Source organism: Pipistrellus hanaki, assembly GCF_964339955.1.
Source record: "Pipistrellus hanaki genome assembly, chromosome: 1".
Classification (NCBI taxonomy): Eukaryota; Metazoa; Chordata; class Mammalia; order Chiroptera; family Vespertilionidae; genus Pipistrellus; species Pipistrellus hanaki.
This window is the reverse complement of record NC_140503.1, coordinates 36089981-36111880: the sequence shown is the minus strand read 5'-3', so window position 1 is coordinate 36111880 and position 21900 is coordinate 36089981. Positions and strand designations below refer to the sequence as shown.

The following is a 21900-nucleotide window of genomic DNA, read 5'->3' as shown; positions in this document are numbered from 1 at the left end:
GAGATCCGTTCCCACACTGCGACATAATGCAATTTTCGCCATAAGTCGAACCCACCTCTATAAGCACCTACGTCACTCACATGGACCACATACACAGCAGTAATGAAGTGAAACAGTCAAAAATTTTTAAATAAAGATAACAATTCCTGACCTTTACTTGTGGTAAATAAATAAAATAAATAAAGCACATAGGTACATACGTCAAAATGGCAGAACTTTTTTAACAAATAAATGGGAGATGGCGACGTAACCACGAAACGACGTAGATTGAGTCTGACTTAACCTGAGGGCTGCCTCTAGTGCTGTTTGGGAACTTCAAACCAAAGGTCCACTATGTACCATAATATGCAATAATATTTTAACATTCTTATGTTTAAACTGGGGATTTCTTTTCCAACACAATAAATGCCAAGTTAAAGAAGAAAAGTTATTTTTTTAAAGTACGGGCTGCAATCACAGATTGACCTGCCTAATGATTTTGGTATTATAACCAAATACAAGTTAAAATCACAATAGTCTGTTAAACTTTAGGAAGTCACTCAAATTGACATGACCAAATCTTATATTAGCTTTCTTCCAATATAAACCTATGGCTTATTAATGCTTGGGAAAATACTGGCCTGGATTAATCAAACCCTTTATAATCAATTGAATTGCCAAGTGCACGCATGTGTTAATTTCCATTGCAAGTGCTCATTAACCCTTTCCATTTAAAATGCTTGACTAAACTACTTTAGCACCAAGGATATGGAAAAACATCAATTATCCCAAGACAGAAAAGAAACATGGGGTGGCACTATGGAAGATACTCGTCCAGTTAAAATTTAATATGTAAATCAGTCTTAGACAGTATCTTATCTGCCCAACCTGTGGTTCAGTCCTCCAAACAGTGGGAAAGGAGAGGCTGAGAGACTGTCCAGAGTCCTGCTCATGCCAAGTTAACCGCTGAAATTGAATTAACACACTTCATAATCAACCATTATCCATAAACTACACAAGCAAACATTTGAGATGGTTTTTATTAAATATACAAAAGCAAAATCACGCAAGCGCTAGGAAGGTAGGACTACTTAACGGCATTTTCTTTGGACGGTGGTACAGCACCTTTAAGGTTAACTTGGATTTTAACAAACCTTGAGCACAAATAGCTAACTACATTCTATATTTCTCTTAGCAGTTTTAGGGTCTACCCAGTCATCAATCTATTATTTAAGACCTTTTCTCCAGAATATATAAACATGGTAATCAAAGAAATGCAATGTTTAGCAAACCATTGAACAATAAAATTATTCATTCTTTTCCATATCAAGATATTCACTAGATCTTACTTCCACAATGTGCATTAACAAAAATCAATGTAGGGTAAGACATTTACTCTCATCCCATAGATTGATCACCTTATATTGTTAATACTGTTTTCCAAAACCAAACAAAAGCAAAGCTGTACACCCCTTTTAAACGTTTAGCTTTAGCTTTAACAAAATTGTTCTACAAAAGCTACTCAACATATCCAGAAATAGAACTACATTTTGCTCATGATGTCACCCTGGAGTATTAGTTCAGAACCAACTTCTGAGCTATATATTAGTCCCAGAGACTCATCAGCTGCTGGTCTTACAGATCTGTGATTGGTTTGAGCAAAATAAATAAAGTTATTTGAGACTAACGTTAGTTTCCAAAAAGAATGACTATGTGGGATGAGGGCATGCGACAGGGTACGGGATGCTGGGGGAAAGTCAATAGGGGGAAAAAAGGAGATATATGTACTTCTATGTGTAATACTTTAAACAATAAAAAAAAAAAAGAATGAGTACTTTCATGAACATTACTAGACACAGTGTCAATATTTTTTGTCTTTCCCCTTTGAAAAGAATGTTTTAAAATATTTTTGCTAGCAGAATTTCTGATTTACAATTATACTATACAACTGATCGGGAGATGCACATTGGTGGGTATTAATTATGTAAATAAGTAAACTTAGATGTGTACTTTTAAAATACAGATCAGTACTTGAGTGGGCTCCAGGTATCATAGTGCTATGCTGTAGCCACACTTAAGATGAAAGCCCAGCCCCCTGCCGGATATAACAGAAGTCGTTATTTGCACCATGGCAATACCATCCCATGAACACTGATCATAAACATATAACCTAAGGAAAAGAAAAGTGCTGTACCAAAAAAAATATTTTGCTAGCTTCAAAGTATATTTTCAGCTCTATTTCTTTTCAAATACACAAATATCTGACGTTTTCAAAAAAAAAAAATGTTGATTTGAGGAGCAGATAAGAGCTATTACGAGAGCTATTAGCATGAGTGGTCAAGATGGAAGATACTGAACCTTTAAGAGACAGAGACACTGCAATCTGCATGTGCTTTGTGAGACCATTATCAGGGTATCTGAACCTGACTGGTAGGTCTGACAGTTCATAGTTCAATCCATGGTGTTTCTCAAATGCTTTAGTCATACCTGGTACATGTCAAAAGTGGACAGTCTGGTCATTTCCTATCATGCCTCCTTCTCATGGAAAATAATTTAAATTTCAAACAAATGCACAGTTTGTATACAGCCTGGGAGCCAACTCCTCTACTCTGGGATGGGGTGGGGAAATCAGTTGAGCACTATGAAAATCAAGAACCGCCACTAATAAAATTCAGATACCGGTATTCAAATTAAGTTTCTACCTCTATGCTTCCCTTAGTTCTAAAGGGACATAATGCCATGATATAGTAGTATGACTCAAGAGAATAGCTCCTAACAGACTACATTTGTTATATAAGATTTCTAACTCAGGAGAATCTATAGTACCCATAGCAACAAAGAGCTGTTAGTGTAAACATAAGTCACAATGTGTTACAGTAATGGTTTCTGAGTTGGAAACCTCTTAAAGCATTTAATATCAAAAGTAATTGTAACAAGGAGGGGGGGGAGGAGTATTTCAACAGCTGTCTGCAGAGGGATTACTGAAAGGATTATAACCCAAGCTAACTATGCCTCAACTGGACCTACAAAAATAATATAAGTAAGGCTAACTAAGCCTGGCCAATGTGGGTCAGTGGTTAGAGCACCAGCCTGCACACTGAAGGGTCTGGGGTTCAATTACCAGTCAAGGGTTCATGTGGGAGGCGACCAATCAATGTTTCTCACAATGCTGCTTCTCTCTTTTCATCTTCTCTCCCTCCCTTCCACTCTATCTAAAAATCATTGGAAAAAATATTCTAGAGTGAGGATTAACACAAAAACAAAACAGATTAATGGGGAAGGGGGGAGACACAAATTAAATTCAGAGCAAGGAAAGAGTTAATGGGATACTGTCAAATGTAATTTTGTTTCTGCTTTCTCCTGTAAGGGATTAAATTGCATAAAACACTAGAAAAGGTAAAGATTAGTAGATATAGAGAGACCATCCAAGTACTCAATGTTCTAATCACTTACATGCTTAGGAACTAACAACCTACCACCAAGGTGGGTGACTTTCACGGTCAATCATCTTTGAAGAATCAGCTAAGGACTACATATCTAGTAGTAGATATGTTGTCTTTTTTTTTTTTTAATACATTTTATTGATTTCAGAGAGGAAGGGAGAGGGAGAGATAGAAACATCAGTGATGATGGAATCATTGATTGGCTGCCTCTTGCACGTCCCCCACTGGGAATCGAGCCCGTAACCCAGGCATGTGCCCTTCACGAGAATCGAACCCAGAACCCTTCAGTCTGCAAGCCAACGCTCTATCCACTGAACCAAACCAGCTGAGGCCATATCTACAATAGTTTTTAAAGCATGAGAAGGTGGCTTCCCCAAATAGCAACCAATAAACCCTGCATTAGCCCTGAATATCCCAGAATACATTATTAAAAGGATATTTGTTAAAACTTATAAAGGTTTTAAAAATACTTGGATAGGATTATTTATGAAAGCCCAGGAAACCTATCTGGTGGATAGACGTGGCCGGGTCTCATGATCACAAGAAAGAAAAATCAGGAGTGGGTACTGATATAATCAGGTGGATATAAAACTGAATAATGACTCTTCATATTCAGAGTATGAATTTTCAATGCCTTGCTGTGCTTGGCAACTAGTTTACTGCAGGAACTGACCAACAGTCAGTTCCTTCGAGGTGTTCCCCAGGCTAGAATATATAAAGTCTGAAAACTTCTCATTATGAAATGGTGTGACTCTTCTCATTCTCCTGTTTCTACATCCTCTTCTTCAACATATTCTCCTCCATTACCCAATCCCAAACAGTGACAGTTACTCTCCCAAATGTGAGGGAGCATTTTTCTTAGAGTTAGATTTCTACAAAGACATCCATAAACACCCTTGATCATTATATGCAATATCTATATATTGGTTTTCATTGTTTAAGAAACTTAGCCACTTACACTATTTTCAAATGCCTTAACTTCCTCATCCCAAATGCAACACAAAAATGCTTATGAAAACATGCATACCATAATTTAACTGCCTAAACAAAAATTAAGTAATTTTATCTTAAAACCTGCTATTTGAAAAAGGCAAAAAAAAAATTTACAACTTACAAGTGCTGCAATTTTTTTTAAGTTGGTAAGAAAAATGATACTGTTGTGCCATCAATGGTTATGAATCAAGACAAGTGACAACAGAAGGTAATGTGCTTAGTCACTTAAAATTCTTCCTTTTTAGACCCAGACGTAATATTAAACAAAAAACAATAATTCTCTATTTTTTAAAAACTGGCAGTAATATGTCTTTATTGTGGATTAAGCAAGTTTATGAAATTGCTATTTGGAATCTTTAAAACAATGCACTGAACATCTTAATTTCAGAATTTTATTGTATTGCACTAAAGGAACAGCAGGGTGGTTATACAGTATTCTCTTTCAAACCGTTTTGTAAATCTGAAGTACTTGCAAACTCTTAAGACTACCTTTACCACCAGATTAGGACAGTAAATATAATAACCAATTTCTTAATAAGTAATGTCTTACAAATTAAAACACATTTAAAATAGCTTTAAATGCATTCTTCATAAGCAATTCAGCATGTTTTTATATCATATTCACTTATGCTTAAGAATTAAAGCAAGTATATTACTGTGATGGAAATATGGGAAATCTCTCATTCATGCAATATATGGGCGTAATATTCAAGTTAAAGGGGGGAAAATCCCACTCTTCTTATTTTTTTAATGTATCCTTATATAATCATCTACATGATAGATGAGGAAACCCAGGAAGTTTCCCACAGATCAGATATATATTTTCAGTTCATCAGAAGCACCTGGTCATCTACAGCTATTTGTAATTAGATGGCATTTCATTAAAACCAAAACAAGTTCCTATAAACAAAAGCTTCCAATGGACTAAGGACAATAATTAATGCAATCATTCAAGGGATCACGGCTGTTCCTTAAGGAGTGCAAGTTCCAACCTGTCAACACCAGAGGTAATCACTTTACATTAATTTATACGTAATTCATTTAAATTCTTTATCCGAGTATAACATATTAAAACAGTCTTTCCACAAGCAAAAAATGTGGAAACATTTAAAAAATAAGGAGTCATTTTTTAATGTAACTGATCAGATTCCATAGGCTACTCGTGGAAACAGGATCTTGCTGGATAGAATCCCTTCGTTTGGTGGCTTTTTGCATGCATTTTAACTGGACCACTTCTTCTGTGTGTTGTTCTAAGAGCTCACCAAGACATAGATCATGCTGAAAAGAAGAAAAAGGCTGTTAATGCAAATATTCCTCATTATAAAAACTAAGAGTGCCAAAAAGTTGAGTCTGTTCTATATAGCAAGCAAGTTTGTGGTATCACACCATCACAGAACATAAAAAGACCAACAAGTTCAAACATGATGTTAACCGGCATTTATGGACTTTTGCCTAAGGTAGGACTTAGCTTGGTGCATGTGCAATAGTTGTTCCCTATTCCTTTCCCATTTTAGCAAGTAGAACAGCACAGCTGAAAGCTCAATGGGGGATCTGAGCTTAGAGAAATCCAAAATTCCACACTTGAGAGTTGAGTCTATTAAAAGAAGCCAGTCTTCAAGGGGTCACTTCCTGCCAGGCCCTGTGAGGTCTTCATACATGACCTCCTTGAAAGTTCCAAGCAGTCCTAAGAGGTGAGTTCTATTACTAACCCCATTGTGCAGATCGGAATGGCCAGTTAAGGAACTTTCCCATTAGAGAAAGGCTCTAGGCAACAGCAATAGATTTATCCATTTGATTTAGGCTTACAGACTGCCAGACAATTCTAGATGCTCTATAGGCATAGCATGCTTCAGAACCATGTATCTCTACATGAAAACGCAAACCAAGGAGGTGAGCAAACTCAATTTAAAACAGAAATGAATGCCCTAGTACCACCACCTCCTGGTGAACGTTTTCCCACACTGTACATCTCCAGTGATTTATCCAATCACACATTTCTTTCAGTAAAGTTTTAAGTGTCTACTATATGCTAGCACTGTTCCAGACATTTGTTACCGAAACTTAAAAATAAAAACAAGAAATTGGGATGACACATAGAACTTCACTTTTCAGAACTGATTTGCTTTCTTTGTTTCATATGAGTGACATCTGTAGGTAACAGTAAGAGAGATACTCGTTTTCATAATTATAACCTCTAAAGGCATATTCCAGTCAAGCCTTTCATGCATCCTTTTCTACAATGGAAACACACATGATATAGAGAACATGAGCATAAACTTACAATATAATACCTAGCAAGTTTTCAAGTAACAAATAGGAGGAAATGGGAGCTAGTTATAACAATTACACCTCATACAGCTAATTTCCCTCAGATTTTGAAAGTCAGATGGAAAGCCCTCTAGCTAAATATAAAGCAATAAAAAATGGGAAGAGTTTATTTATACCACTTAAAGAAAAGTGATACTTCCACCTGACAATATCCTTTTCTAGTTTTAATAAGCAGCCATTTTATTTCACCTGCAGTCCACTCAGAGCAGTGCTTCTCACGCAGGCAATTTTGCCCCACAGGAGACACTTCTGGTTATTACAACTGGGGCGGGGGTGCTACTGGCTAGTGGATACAGATGCTGCTAAGTATCCTACAATGCACAGGACTGCTCCACACACCCAAGACTGACCCCCAACCTAAAATGTCGACAGTGACAAGACTGAGAAACCTAATGACATGAATCTATCAAGGGGGGGTGGGGGGGGGGGGCGGTGATAATTACATCATCCTATAAGATAGAACTGTTTTTCATCCATCCAATTCAGATTAATCAAACTACAAGATATACAATTTATGAAGCATGATAGAAAAAAATTTAAACACAATCTCGACACTCTTGTTTTGTTTTGTTTTTCAAACTCACCAAGCCATATCCTCCCAATGCCATCACCTTACCATAAAGAATGAGGATGGTCCTTCACTAACTGAATGAACCTGAAAACTTAGAAAGTAGCATGCCTAGCCAAACTATCTGCTTCCGACAGCACACCAATTGGCTGCTTTGACAAGTACCAGTATATTCACATTCCATGTGAACTGGCTGGTGTGCACTGCCTTTACCAGTTACCACCATTCAAGACAGTTATTCTTCAAGTGGATACTAAGGTGTTAGGATCGTAATGCCTGCAAACTTTTTAGACAGCAAAGTGAAATATCACATTTTTATTTTTTAAACTTACCCGTATAAGTAGTAAAAAAAGGCTAGAAGATAAAAAGCTAATTTGCACCATCCTTCTTTCTGACAGTATGCTAAAATATCAGCATTCATGATGGTTGTAGGGTCATAGAGTCCTGGTCCACTCATCACTGGTCTACTCATATACCTGTAATGAACACAGCCTATCAGCCACTCAGAAAGGGAGCAAACCTTCAGCATGGGAAGGAAGGTTTTTTCCCTAATATTTGGTCCACATAGGAAAGAATACTTTTAGAGATGGAGTTCTTTCCTTTCATCATCTTAATTTTAAAACTGCAGCCCCTAAATGAGCAGAACAAGAGAGCTAAAGAAGTCACATCTGGCCTCCTCTACACTTTATCAGAAATTCAGAAAAATAGGAATAATTGTAAAAAGTATATAAGAGTTAACGTTTTATTTTAACATAATTTTACTTACAGAAAAGGTACAAGAACACTAAACCCAGACATTCCAAATGTTCACACTTACCACATTTGCTTTATCCTTCTCTTTCTCATTTTATCTCTAAATATGCATACTTTTTTTTTTTTTAACCATTTCAAAGTTCAGCTATAGATGTGATATCATTTACTCTTAAACACTTCTTCAGTATATATTGCCTAAAATCAAGGGCAATGTCATTTTTACATCTATGTAGATCAGGTAGAACTTTTAAAAGTTATGAAATATGAATATCTTTTATAAATAACCACATTCAAGTTTGGATTTATATAAAGTTCAAAGAAGGGCAAAATTAATATAAGGTTTTAGAAGTCAGTTTCTCTTTGGGAAGCACAGGGGTAACAGATTGGGATGGGGCTGGAACTGGCATATGTCTTGATCTGCTGGTGGTTTCATGGGTGTCTACATATGTATAAATTCATTGAGCTGTATACTTCAGACTTTGCACAGTATTGTATGTAAGTTATACCTCATTAAAAAAAATCTTTAAAGAGTAATAAAGCAAACTCTCTAGAGTCTAAGAAGTATAGTAAATCAGTTATTTGCTCATTCACTTTATTTTTAAAATAAAGGCCAACTAATTTCCAGTTTTTATTTAGGTAACTAGCAAGTAAGACAGCCATATTAACTATAGTATAATTTAATTAGGAAAAGTATTAGTAGTATATCTAAATATTACCTCCAAATATGATATGCCAAGAGGGGCATATTGAGACCCAGGGTAAGCCACTCTGCTGCACAAAGAAACATGACACAGAAGAAAGCATGGATGAGGTACTCTGGAAGTACAAGCTGGAAGAAAAACACAAGCCAGTTATCAAAATGCCTGGGCGTTCAATCAACTGTTAACTTGGAAAGCAGGTGGCAACCAAGTTTCCATAATGAAAAATTACTGTTTTCCTAGATTCAAAGATGAAACTACTGAGTTTCATTTCCATATTTAACTTTTTACCAAAGCAGGATTGCAAGCAAGTGGATAAGAGGATATAGCTTGTACTAAAAGAATAAAATCTAAACTTTAAAACTCATATTATTAAAGCAATAAGTTATATTATACAAAGTTACCACCCAGATGATTGTTTAGTTCTTTGCTGATCAATTGGAATACTTTTTTTTCTACTATTCAAAAATGATAAAATTACAAAAATAAGATAATCTGATCACATGCAACGTATTTTTAAAAATCCACAAAAACAGAACTCCCCTTTAGAAGTTTACACATTAGTGTTTTTAATCCTTTAACAGTAACCCAAAATGCTACATATACAGTATTTAACAAACCACAACACATTACCACAAAGTAATTTTTCAATGGAAAGCCAACAGCCAATAATCTCAGCACAGTCAGGGAGGAAAGAATACTAATATGCACAAATACAAGTGATGTACTTTCTGCAATGTAGGAGGGAAAAGACAGCTCTGACCCAAGAAATTGGAATGTTCCCCAGTTCCTGCACTTCCATTCTTACACGGCCTTCCTGTTTCGTTAAGCATGCTTTCCAATGAAAGACAGTGCAGACCAGTAGAAGCTCAGAATTTAAGAACAAAATAAATCTTTTAGTAGTAGGTAGTACTAAGTGAGGAAAAATCAATTCAAGTAAAATGCTTTTTATAAAATGACCAGGAGTTAATGCTTTGTTCTAAATTATCTTTCTCATCCTAAAGATTTCAGCCTAACGACTTTGTAAATAAGAATACCAAAACCACCCGGCAGCTAGCTCAGTGGTTGAGCGTCGACCTAAAAACCAGGAGGTCCTGGTTCAATTCCCGGGTCAGGGCACATGCTGGGGTTACAGATTCGATCCCCAGTGTGGGAAGTCCAGGAGGCAGCCAATCAATGACTCTGTCATCAATGAGATTTTTCTCTCCCTTCCCCTTCCTCTGTGAAATCAATAAAAATATATATTTTTTTTAAATAACACCTTTCATTACAAGTTGCAGCCTAAGAACTGCCTATAAGTGACAGCTGAAAAGCAGTTTCTCAAATGTTTGCATCATACCAAATTATATGAATCCTCAACATTATCAGATCTTTCCTAGGGGAAACCATAGCTGTAGAAATAATAACTATATTCTACATTCAAGCCGATTTTCTAATACTGCCAAATTACCTTTTCCAATTTAAAGGTACAGAGAGAAGTTTTTAATCAATATTATTTTAAATGAAATCCCAATAAAACTAATTTTTCCACACCACCAACCAGGTATTTTCTACAAACTTAAGTATATAAACTTGTAAATAGTATGAACCTTTAAGCTAGCATTTAACATCAAAATTAACACCTACAGTCTCTAAAGAAAATGTCCATAGGAAATCTTTAAAACTCTGACTACAACCAGGAAAAACCAAGAAAAAAAGGATATTTTATTAGGAGTTCTACTACAGCTGCTGTTTACAACCCTAATTTAAATTATGGGACTTTTCTTTTAAATAAAGATAATTAAAATTTGCCCTCTAAAAGCCCATTAATATCTAACAATATGAATTATCACCCAAGTTTTGCCCTACACTTACAGGCTGAGGTATGAGGAGAAAATGATTTTGAAAGTATGATCCCTATTGACTTTAAACAATATACTTTAGTGATAGTGAAAATAATCTGCAACTCTACCAGTTCTAATCTGAAACAAATGCTACACTCCTTCTCAAAAAAAAAAAAAAAAGTCCAGAAAATTTTATTATGCACCTATTATAAAAACCAATCCTCTCTGGTTGTTCTTTAGGAGACAAAAATTTTCCCATAAGTGGCATAAAAATTATTCCACCTAGGAAACAACATTGATACAAAAACTTCCAGAAAAAAATACCTCATGCAATATAATGGAAATGATAGCAATTTAGCATATAAGTCAATATATTCTCTAGTTAAGGCTCACATTTTTTAAAATAATAATATTTGTCTTCCCTCATACTTTGGCAGAATTGTCAAAACAAAATTTTAATAGGGAAAACTGTCAGATGCACTGCTATTAAGCTAATTACCGGCATCTAATCCAAAATACAACCTGTGCTTGTATAAAAATTTCCTCCCAACATATTGCAGCATAAGGATATCCCAAACACATCTTCTTATGTTAAAGTGAAATTAGTCCTTCTTAAATTTATAGTAAAGTAGGAAAATACAAGAGGATGAGCTTAACCATCAGGTTGTTGGATTCAAATTCTGGTTATTCCTTAGCTGTGTAACCTTGAGCAAGGTGCTTTAATCTCTGTAAGCCTGTTTACTCTCCTATTCATGAAAATAAACTGTCATGAGAACTGGATGGCAAAACGCAAGATAAGATGCTCAGCTCTGAGGCTGGGACCCAAGAAAGCACTCATCTGATTTCAGCTATTATTATTCTCATCAGGATTTGCTTTTTTGAAGTAGTGAAAAGCCAAAGACAGAATACTAATATTAAACAACTGTCAAAAGGAGAAACTTCAGTTTCTAAATTTCTTGTAATAGTGTGTTAAGATGTTTTCCAATGAACATCATTACTTTCCAATGAAAAGGCAGTCATCTTATATTTTGTTTCATAAGAGCAGAGAAACAATTCGTAAGATAATACCTTTAAATGTACATACTCGTCATATTTTAACAGTTCTTTAAAGGCAAACTAGAAACCTATCCCATCATTCATATTTATCTAAGAAACAATAATAAAGTAGCAAATTAACTTTATAGACTAGCAACTTTCAACCTTTTTCAACTTGTGGCACACATAAACTAATTACTAAAATTCTGTGGCACACGAAAAAAGATATATTTTGCCTATCTGGAAAAAAAAAAAGCTATAATTTTGATTCATTCACACCAATGGCTACTGTTTTAGCTGTTGTCATGTTTTATTTGACAACCTAAGGGAGAAGAGGTCAATGCCCCTGACTAGTCATGTACTGCATGTTTTAAAAACTCTTGCTACACACTGGTTGAAAAATCACTGTTATAAATCCTTTTCCAAATCCCTCTAGCAAGCTAGAGAATCACGGTGTTATACAACTGAAGTTTACACAAGCTCTCATCTTCATGAGGTAATTTTTAAAGATGAATTATAGTATACTATATCTTAAAGTACCTAAAGCTTTCTTACAAACCACCTTTCAGTTTCTGACCAGCTAGGAAAAATCAAATCTACAGGCTAAAGGGGATTCTTTCTAAATGAGGTAAGTATAATAAATGAAGTAAAAATATAGAGAGAATCCCCAAGCACAATGAGCTACATTATAATTAAACCCATCAGAACCTAGTATAAGACAGGTCTGTTTTAGAAATTCAGAGAGGATATATGTATTAGGAATAATTTTATAGATAATTGTATACAAATTGTCCACAAATTTCTGGCAGCATGAGTTAACAAGTTAGCATTGCTGCAAGATTCCAGAGCCAAAGAACAGAGCTAGCTACCTAAAACGCTCTGATTAAACATCAGCTGAAACAAAATTCATTCCAGAGGAGACATAATTAAAGTTAAAACTAAAGACTCCCAAGTAACAACAGGTAAATAATCTTGCCATCCACTAAAGTCATTTTATGTTAACCAACTATCAAACATTATAGCAAATAATGCAACATAGAAGTGCCTATAGCTATGATATATTTTTTTTTTAAATGCATAAGCATTTAACAGCTTTCCCTACTTGGCAGGGCCAGCAAGCATTTGCATAAAACATGGCATTTCATGAAAGCATAAACCTCAACAGGCATATGAACGAGCACACTGAACATAACATTTTACAGATACAAATGCCCTAACCCTCCCCATGAAATGAATGCAGCAGGAAAACATTAAACTAAAAAGCAGTACACACCTTTAATGCAATTTTGACTCTTTTAATCTTTTTGACCTTTTCAACTGTCTTTGGCCGACAATGTAAAAAGCAGATTGGAAGAATGTTAGTATGACAGCTGACAAGATCACCAACAGATTAATAATAGTCAGAACAGTCAAGCAGGACAGGAAAAATAATACTTTTTAAAGTCAGTTTCAAAAAGTACAAATATACCGTGCTACTGAGAATATTGGCCATTTTCAAATTATATCAAGTTAAAAGCAAAAACAGTTTTAAAATCTAAAGAAAACTCCGATATTATAACTTACAGGATTCAGGGTATTACACTGGTCTATAGGATTCTTGTAATCAGTCTTCAGCTCATCAAATGCTATAATCTAAAATAGAATTTAAACAGTTAGGACCTCTTGCTTTAATAAAAAGATGCAACAAACCTGTCCTATCATCAAATAACTGAATAAAGTTAATAAAAAAGCAAATATTACATGTACACTGATTTACAATAAACTCAATATGTGCTAATAAATAAGTAACTAGAATCAGACTTAAAGAACTGAACACTTTTATATTATTATCACTAACATGACCTGATATTACCGTGATAAATACCTTCAATTTTCAATTATTTCCTATGCCTCTTTCAAGTTATTTTGACTTGAAATTATCTTCGCCCCACCCACAACTATTCATCAAAACTCTTTGTCCTAAAAAACCTTCTTCCTATGTCAACTCATCCCTTGGGCAGATATAAGTGCTTATCTGTCAAATCTCTCCAGAGCACAGGGCTTTATAATGTTGCCAATATGGCATCCCTCACACCTTTACGTACAGACTGTGCCTCCCACCAGACTGTGCCATCAGGGTGAAGTGTTTTTAATCACCTGTGCATGCCCCACCCTCATCACAGTGTCCAGTGGGACACTGGAGATGGACTGGCATGCTTCAGTTTGCTCCCGTTTGTGCCTGAGCTTTCAAAGTCCTACTTGGATCTGGAAATGCAAAAAAATGGTCTCAGAGTAGAGAAACTGGAGATTATTCAACTTCACGGGCAGGACCACCACACACAGGCGCGCAGTTCCTGCCCAGGCCAAAGGGTTCCCAGCCCGCCCCTGAGCCTGCTGCCAAGCATCTGGCACGGGCTCTGCCCCAGACGCTGTATCTGTTCAGGAGGAAGGATTCTTTTGCCCCAAAAGGTATCTTGTTCCAGTTCACCTGACAGCACCATACAGGCAAGAGCAGAGTCCTGTTCAAGGCCACTATAAAAGTGACCAATCTGACCTCCTTTCATGAACTCATGCAGGTCATTTTACCTGGTCACCAAACTACAGCCTGTGTAAGGGTAAGGCCAGCTAAGGCCGGTTTTTCACAGTGTGAGGAGTGAAGCACTTATAAATGCGATAAGGGGAGGAAGATGGCATCACTTTACATGCATGGCAGAAATGCTTTTGTCCAGACTCTAGAGAGTTGTGGCTTTAACATGCAGGGTCACTAAACACAGCTGCAAAGTTAAAATGTACTGAAAAGTCAAATGGGGTAACGGACCACTTGGTGATGCTAAGATAGGCGTCAAAATAAGAAGTCAAAGCACCACCCTATGGGGAGATATTTCAGTTGCTGCCACTAGTTACCTGGGGAACAGAACTTCATCTGCCCTTTGGTGGGTTACAAATAGCGTCTTTATATACTAGTATGTGACAGTGTTACTCAATATTACCAGTAGCCAATGGAGTCGTATATTTCTAGATTTTAATATGCTGGTTTATTTCCCTATTAAGGTTTTTAGCTTCATAAAAATGTGTTTTTTTAATTTCTAGGATGTTATAAAACCCACCAACCTAACCTAATAAAAATTCTAACTAGTGGGGATAAAAGGGAGAGATCAACCAAAGGACTCGTGTGCATACACATGAGCCTAACCAGTGGTCAAGGACAACAGGGGGGTGGGGGCATGCGTGGGGAGGGGTAGAGGATGGGAATGAGGGGGAATGAGGACAAATATGTGATACCTTAATAAAAAATTTTAAAATAAATAAATAAAAGTTAAAAAAAATTCTAACTAGCCGAAACCGGTTTGGCTCAGCGGTAGAGCGTCGGTCTGTGGACTGAAAGGTCCCAGGTTCGATTCCGGTCAGGGGCATGTACATTGGTTGTGGGCACATCCCCAGTAGGGGGTGTGCAAGAGGCACCTGGTCGATGATTCTCTCTCATCGACGTTTCTAGCTCTCTATCTCTCTCCCTTCCTCTCTGTAAAAAATCAATAAAATATATTTTTTTTAAAAATTCTAACTAATATAGGAATAGAAATAAAAAATTAAAATGTAAACTCCATAAAAGCAAAGCTTTTCTCTGATATGCTCTAGGATCTAAAAAGTGCCTGGCACATACTTAAGTGTTCAATCAATATTTATTGATGTAAAAAGGGAAAAAAGAAAAATAGCCCTATGCTAAAAAAAAAAAAAAAAAAAAAAAAAAAAAAAAAAAAAAAAGTGCAGGACTCAGCAAAAGGCATTTTCCTCTGCTAATGATCCCTAACATATATGAATGTACAATTAGAAGATACTAACTTCTGATCATTTATGGGCATTAGTCACTCACCTGATATTAGCTCTGCATTATTCCCAATGCATTTTAATAATAAAGTTCAAGACAAGAACCATGATCACAAATACAATTACTTGCCTAAAACAAGATCAATTTAACAGCAGATTCCAAAATGTATGTCTTAAAAATGACTTTTTTAATTAAACATTTCTTTCAAGTGATTTCAAGGGATCTTTTAATAAATATGATGATGGCCGAAACGCAGTTTGGCTCAATGGATAGAGCGTCGGCCTGTGGACTGAAAGGTCTCGGGTTCGATTCCGGTCGGTCAAGGGCATGCACCTTGGTTGCAGGCACATACCCAGTGGGGGGTGTGCAAGGGGCAGCTGATCAATGATTCTCTCTCATTGATGTTTCTAACTCTCTGTCCCTCTCTCTTCCTCTCTGTAAAAAAATCAATAAAAAATTTTTTAAAAAGAAACTAAAATGTTATTAAAAAAAATAATAAGTATGATGATGAATGGGTTTCTGTTTAAGTGCTATAAGCTAGTTTTCAAAACTTTTAAGAATCTTTTGTGATTTCAAATTTTTGGTAATTGTGTGTCTGGACAAAGATATTCACAAAATTTTCCACAGAAGTGCAAACACAATAAAAACAGATAAATCCCTAAAAATACCAAACTACCCAATTCAGGATACCTTCGAATCTGATGTACATCCTTAGGGAATGACTTCTAAATTTTTAGCTTTCAAACAAATCTGTGCTCCCAACTCTATTCCCCACAGAGCACTAATCACATGAACTAGGACTGAACTGACAGAAGAGACAATCAGCATAAAAAACATCTACAAGCGTCCAGCTGGGTGTGGCTCAGTGGTTGAGTGTTGACCCAAGAACCAAGAGGTCACCTGTTCGATTCCCGGTCAGGGCATATGCCCAGGTTTTGGGTTTTGGGCTCCATCCTTAGTGTGGGGTGTGCAGGAGGCAGCCAATCAATGATTCTCTCTCATCATTGATGTTTTTTTGTTTTGTTTTGTTTTGCTTTGTTTTGTTTTCTCATAATCAAAACTTTATTGAAAAACTGACACCAGCCGAGACCGGTTTGGCTCAGTGGATAGAGCATCGGCTTGGGGACTGAAGGGTCCCGGGTTCGATTCCGGTCAAGGGCATGTATACCGTGGTTGCGGGCATATCCCCAGGGGGTATGCAAGAGGCAGCTAATTGATGACTCTCTCTCATCAATGTTTCTAGCTCGCTCTCTCTCTCTCTTCTTCTCTGTGCAAAATCAATAAGATATATTTTTTTAAAAAAGAAAAAAGAAAAACTGACACCAAAATAGGAGATCACTGCTGTATACTTACAAAACTAAATGTGATTACATTACCCTGGTAGATTAACTAGAATTACTAAACGGATAAGGCCTTTTTGTGATATAGCCCAAATTCCGGAAGCTGTGTGGGTCATCAGTGTTACTTTCCTCTAAACGAACACCCTTCTGTGAGTCTAGCCTTTCCTCCTGGCGGCGGGCACACACTGCTGAACCACCCACGCAAAGAACCACCGTCTGAGCACGGCTGAAAACCGTGGTGATCTTGGAGCACCCTGGACATTTTACATCCATAAAATAAGGATTTGGACTTTGAACTAGCCGTTTCTTTGATGTTTTTTCTTTTCCTCTTCCGAGGACAGATGTGGTAAATCTCCAGCCAAAGGCATGTTGATCCTCCTGCAGGCGCAGGCCATCCTGACCTCCAAGGCGACACCCAGCTCATCACTGATGCTTCTCTCTCTCCCTCTCCCTTCTCAGAAATCAATTAAAATAAATGTTTTTAAAAAAACATCTACCAGCCGAAACCGGTTTGGCTCAGCGATAGAGCGTTGGCCTGCGGACTGAAAGGTCCCCGGTTCGATTCCGGTCAAGGGCATGTACATTGGTTGCAGGCACATCCCCAGTAGGGGGCGTGCAAGAGGCAGCTGGTCGATGTTTCTCTCTCATCGACGTTTCTAGCTCTCTATCTCTCTCCCTTCCTCTCTGTAAAAAAATCAATACAATATATTTTTTAAAAATAAAATAAAAATAAAAATAATAAAAATTAAAATTAAAATTAAAAAAACATCTACCAGCCCTAGCCGGTATGACTTAGTGGATAGAGCGTTGGCCTGCAGACTGAAGGGTCCCTGCTGCGGGCTTGATCACCAGTAGGGAGTGTGTAGGAGGTGGCTGATCAATGTTTATTTAGTATTCTCAATCTGTTTCCAAAGGATGTATAATCCTCTGAACTACCAAGAAATCTCTAAGGATAAAAGCTTCCCACTAATATGCAGAATACAATTTTTTTTAAGTTCTAAAATAGGACTTAACATTATATCTAGATTCATTTCAAACTAAAACTTTTTTAAAACGTACAGTTCAGGTTTTCCACAACTTGGTTCAAAGTGTAAAAAAAGCCATCCACAGCTCCCTTCTAAAATAAAAACCCTCATCACTCAGAAAACAAAGAGCGCCCATCCTGCAGGAAGTGACTCGTCCACATCTGCAGAAAGAAGGGAACTGTTTCAGTTTCACTGGAGGCTCATTACTAAGATGGAGAGAGTCTCCCTCCCAAATGATCTGTACTTAGTGTTCTTCCACCAAAGAGCCTAAAACGCTCTTTAAGTTACTGGTTCCTACGGACAAGCATTTGGAGGGAGCCGTGACTTAGCAGACATAAGCATTCCTGGCTACACTAACAGTCGAGCTCTTAACAATTATAAACATAATCGCACTCTGGAGCAAAAGGAAATGGATGTGTGATAGATATCACTCTACCTTAGACATTTTGCACAAGACGCTGCAGCTCTTTAAATGACCCTGTCACTTTATGTTCCATAAACAAATCCTTGTTATGGGCGGAAGACCTGACTTAAAATTCACATTCCTGTGAACATGCCCAATCATTCAAACTAAAACCAATATTCCAGAAGATACTGGATTATAGAGGGGGGGGGGGGGGGGAAGTGGCAGAAGCAAATACAAGATACATTTTTAATGAATGCTGATTCCCTGAAGACTGCTTCTCATTCTGCGCTAGAGGAACAGAATTCCTTAAAAACCTCTTGCAGAACTGATGTCACGGGCAACTCACTTGTTCCTTCCCGGGATCAGTAAGGATGTGTTTCTATCCTGCAGCATGTTAGTAAGGGGGGTTGGAGGGGAAGGAGGGGGGTCCCTAGAAGCTTAAGGTTTCTGAGCATTTTCAAAATCAAAGTAAAACTACCTTTACTAAGTCAAGTTACCCAGAATACAGAGGTGGCTGGCAACTGTCTGTTGAAAAACTGGCGGCCAAAGTATGATTTAGGGGAAAAGTTCGGAGATGAGGTCAACAGAGCAATCAATCCAGCATCAAAGTTCACTGGGAAACAGCCCGAAAACAGTGACTCCACTTGCAGAGCACCCGCCAAGTGCTGGGGCGCAGAGTTGGAAATGCATCTCAAACAGGTTACAACTACCTCTCATCTGGGCCAGCCTCCAGCCGAAACCCGAAAAGAAAATCAGTCTGTCTTAAACATTGGGAAAACTCCCTTTCCGCTGAGTTTTCCCTCAGCAGGACTCCGAGCCCGTGACGTCCTCCGGGGATGCGGGGATGTAGGGGGATGCAGGGATGTAGGGGGAAAGGGGGAAAAGGGTATAAGGGTGTGAGGGTGCGGGGGGCCGGCCGGAGTCCGCGCCTGGAAGCGGGGTCCGCAGGGCCGTCAGGACGCGGCCGCCCCACCCACAGCGGGAGCGGAGCGGCGGCGCGCGGCCTGCGCCGGGACCGGCGGGCGCATCCGGGGGAGCCCCGCACGCCCGTCCCGCCCACGGCCTGCAGCCCCGGCCCGCGGAGCGGGGCTCAGACCCCGGCGGCGCGGCCTGCGCCCCCCACCCCGCCCCGCCCCGCCCTCCGGAGCCCGGACCTGGGGGTCCACGGCCACCTCGACCGCGGCGGGCCCGGCGCGGAACCGGCAGCGCCGCCGCGCCGCCTCCCCCGCCCCGGACCCCCGCCCCCGGCGCCCGCTACTCACGTGCCAGATGGCGAAGAAGATGAGCGCGGCGGTGAGCAGCAGCGCCAGCATGTAGCAGAAGGCCGCGAACGTGAACGCCATGGCCGGGGAGGAGGAGCAGGGAGCGGCGGCGCTGCCAGCGGAGAAAGGCGGCGCAGGGCCCTCTGGGTAAAACCATTCACTTCCCCCGGCCACAGCCTACACCGCCGCCGCCGCCGCTGCCGCCGCCGCCGCCGCCGCCGCGGCACCCGTCCTCCCGGCGCGCCTGCGCACTGGCCCGGGTGCGCCGGCGCCCTCTGGTGGCAGAAGTGCGCGTTGCACTTATATTGTCCGCACAGCTGCTTGATTTTTCCTGCCTTGCCGTGTTAATTCTTTTAAACAATTTTTTTTTTTTTTTTTTTTTTTTTTTTTTTTTTTTTTTTTAGTGAGAGCCTAGTATATTCCAGGTACTGTGCTTCTTCTTTGAAATACAAATATGAGTGAGATTATACTTGCACTTAAAGAACTTAGTATGCTGCCCGAAATAAACCTAAATAAATCATGACAGAATTCTAACCCCGTTAAGGGAAGTCTGCGGGTGCCTGTTTCTTAAGTTGTTCAGATAAAGTTGTCTAAATAAAGGAGAGATGGGATCAGCAGTCCAAGGAGACAATTCAAAGACACAGTTGAAAGAAAGAAAGAAAAAAGAAAAAAAAAGCTTGCTGACTTTTTCCATTGCAACCAAGTAGAATATCATATAGACTCTGAAATATAGGGAGATGGACATCTAGATATCGAGACAAGGAGGTACAGATATAGCTGAAACAAAAATTTCATCAAACAATACTAAGACTCATACGTGCTTTCTGTTCTATTCTTTTTTTTTTTTTCTGCTTTGTTTTGAATACTGGTTGTGACCCACGAAATTGATTCACTCCCTAACTGATCATTGCTAGCGGAAGCAGAAATCATTGAAGGCTTTTAAACAGGAGAGGGACATGTTTAGGTTTCCATTAAAGGTTGCTCACACTAGCAAATTGCACAGAGAATGGTTTAGAAAGTCTATCCAGTTCTGACCAACAGAACTTCCTGCAGTCTTGGAAATTTTATCTGCACTGTCCAGTCCTGTAGCCACAAGTAATTGTGGCTATTGAGTATTTGCAATGTGGCTAGTATGACTGAGGAATTGAACTTTACATTTTACAATACTTATTTTAATTAATTAAAATTTAAGTAAGACACATATGGCTAGTGGTTACTGTCTGAGACAGTGCAGGTCTAGGTGACCAGGATTATGTGGCATCTTTTGTGCAAATTACAAAGATATTCTCTCCAGGTAAACAGAGGTCCACACCAGGGCACAGGACAGGAATGCAGGCTGTTCTTCAGCCCACCAACCTCCTGGGCAGGCCACCTGAGTGTAGTATACAAACTGCCCAACTGTGCACCAGGACCCTGATTAGGATCATGAAATCGGAAGCAAGGAGCTCACGGCAATGGTCCTGGCAAAAGTGGCTGTGGCTCTGACTAAAGCAATGGAAACTGGGAGAGAAGGAGTGAACATATTTAATAGTGCTTGGGAGATAAGTTAAGCAGAATTTGACTGATTGGACACCATGGTGAGAGAAAGAAAGGTGTCAGAGAGGACTTTTTAATACTCCAGGCCACAGAAAGCATAACATTGGGCAATATTTGTCCAGGAGAACTCAGACTCCAAGGAGGGGCAGATGTAGTCTCGGGGTAAACATTTTTCAGGGAATTGTCCAAGTCAAACTATGATATTAAGCCCTGTTTTTATAAATATATCCCATCTACACTAATACTGAGAAGGGGCAGCTGGACCAGTGGTCGGCAAACTCATTAGTCAACAGAGCCAAATATCAACAGTACAACGATTGAAATTTCCTTTGAGAGCCGGATTTTTTAAACTTAAACTTCTTCCAACGCCACTTCTTCAAAATAGACTCGCCCAGGCCGTGGTGTTTTGTGGAAGAGCCACACTCAAGGGGCCAAAGAGCCGCATGTGGCTCGCGAGCCACAGTTTGCCGACCACAGAGCTGGACAATGCTCCGTCACAGCAGGACAGCATCCTCCTGCTGACCACACAGATTCTTTGTCCCTCCGGGTTTGAGTGTGAGATATGCAAGGACACCCAGCGACAGAGGGCAAGCCCACAAGTGGGGAGACACGAAAGAGAAAGCCGTCAGCCGAACCCAACGGTAAGGGGAATCCCAGAGTACGCTGGTCCCATAACTCATGTTATTTATGAGTAGATCAAACCCATGTCTCAGCAGACGTAAAGTAACTACTTCCCTCATGGGGGCCTGCCTCTTTTTTTCTTTTTTTCTTTTTTTTAAGAAAAATGAGAGGTTATTAAAAACCAATAATAAAAGTTTCACACGTTCACTGCTTGGTTGCTATTTGTATCTGCTGTTCATGTCAATTTATGCCAACCTCATTGGACCCTGAAATGTCAGAGAGCCT

At 38.9% G+C, this 21900-nt stretch overlaps 1 protein-coding gene and 1 pseudogene across 2 annotated transcripts; both read right to left on the bottom strand.

Annotated features, from left to right (window-relative positions):
* Positions 1-4793: 4793 nt before the first annotated feature.
* CNIH1 (cornichon family member 1) lies at positions 4794-19683 on the bottom strand. The gene is made up of 5 exons (XM_084878015.1): positions 19459-19683; positions 13184-13252; positions 8781-8893; positions 7644-7787; positions 4794-5693 (listed from the first exon to the last, which is right to left on the bottom strand). Exons 1-5 carry the CDS (start codon positions 19537-19539, stop codon positions 5666-5668), a joined length of 435 nt encoding a protein of 144 aa, XP_084734141.1. The 5' UTR covers positions 19540-19683; the 3' UTR covers positions 4794-5665.
* On the bottom strand, positions 16687-17323 carry LOC311619534 (small ribosomal subunit protein eS27-like; annotated as a pseudogene). Its single transcript has one exon. The product of its transcript is annotated as a small ribosomal subunit protein eS27-like (transcript).
* Positions 19684-21900: the final 2217 nt, after the last annotated feature.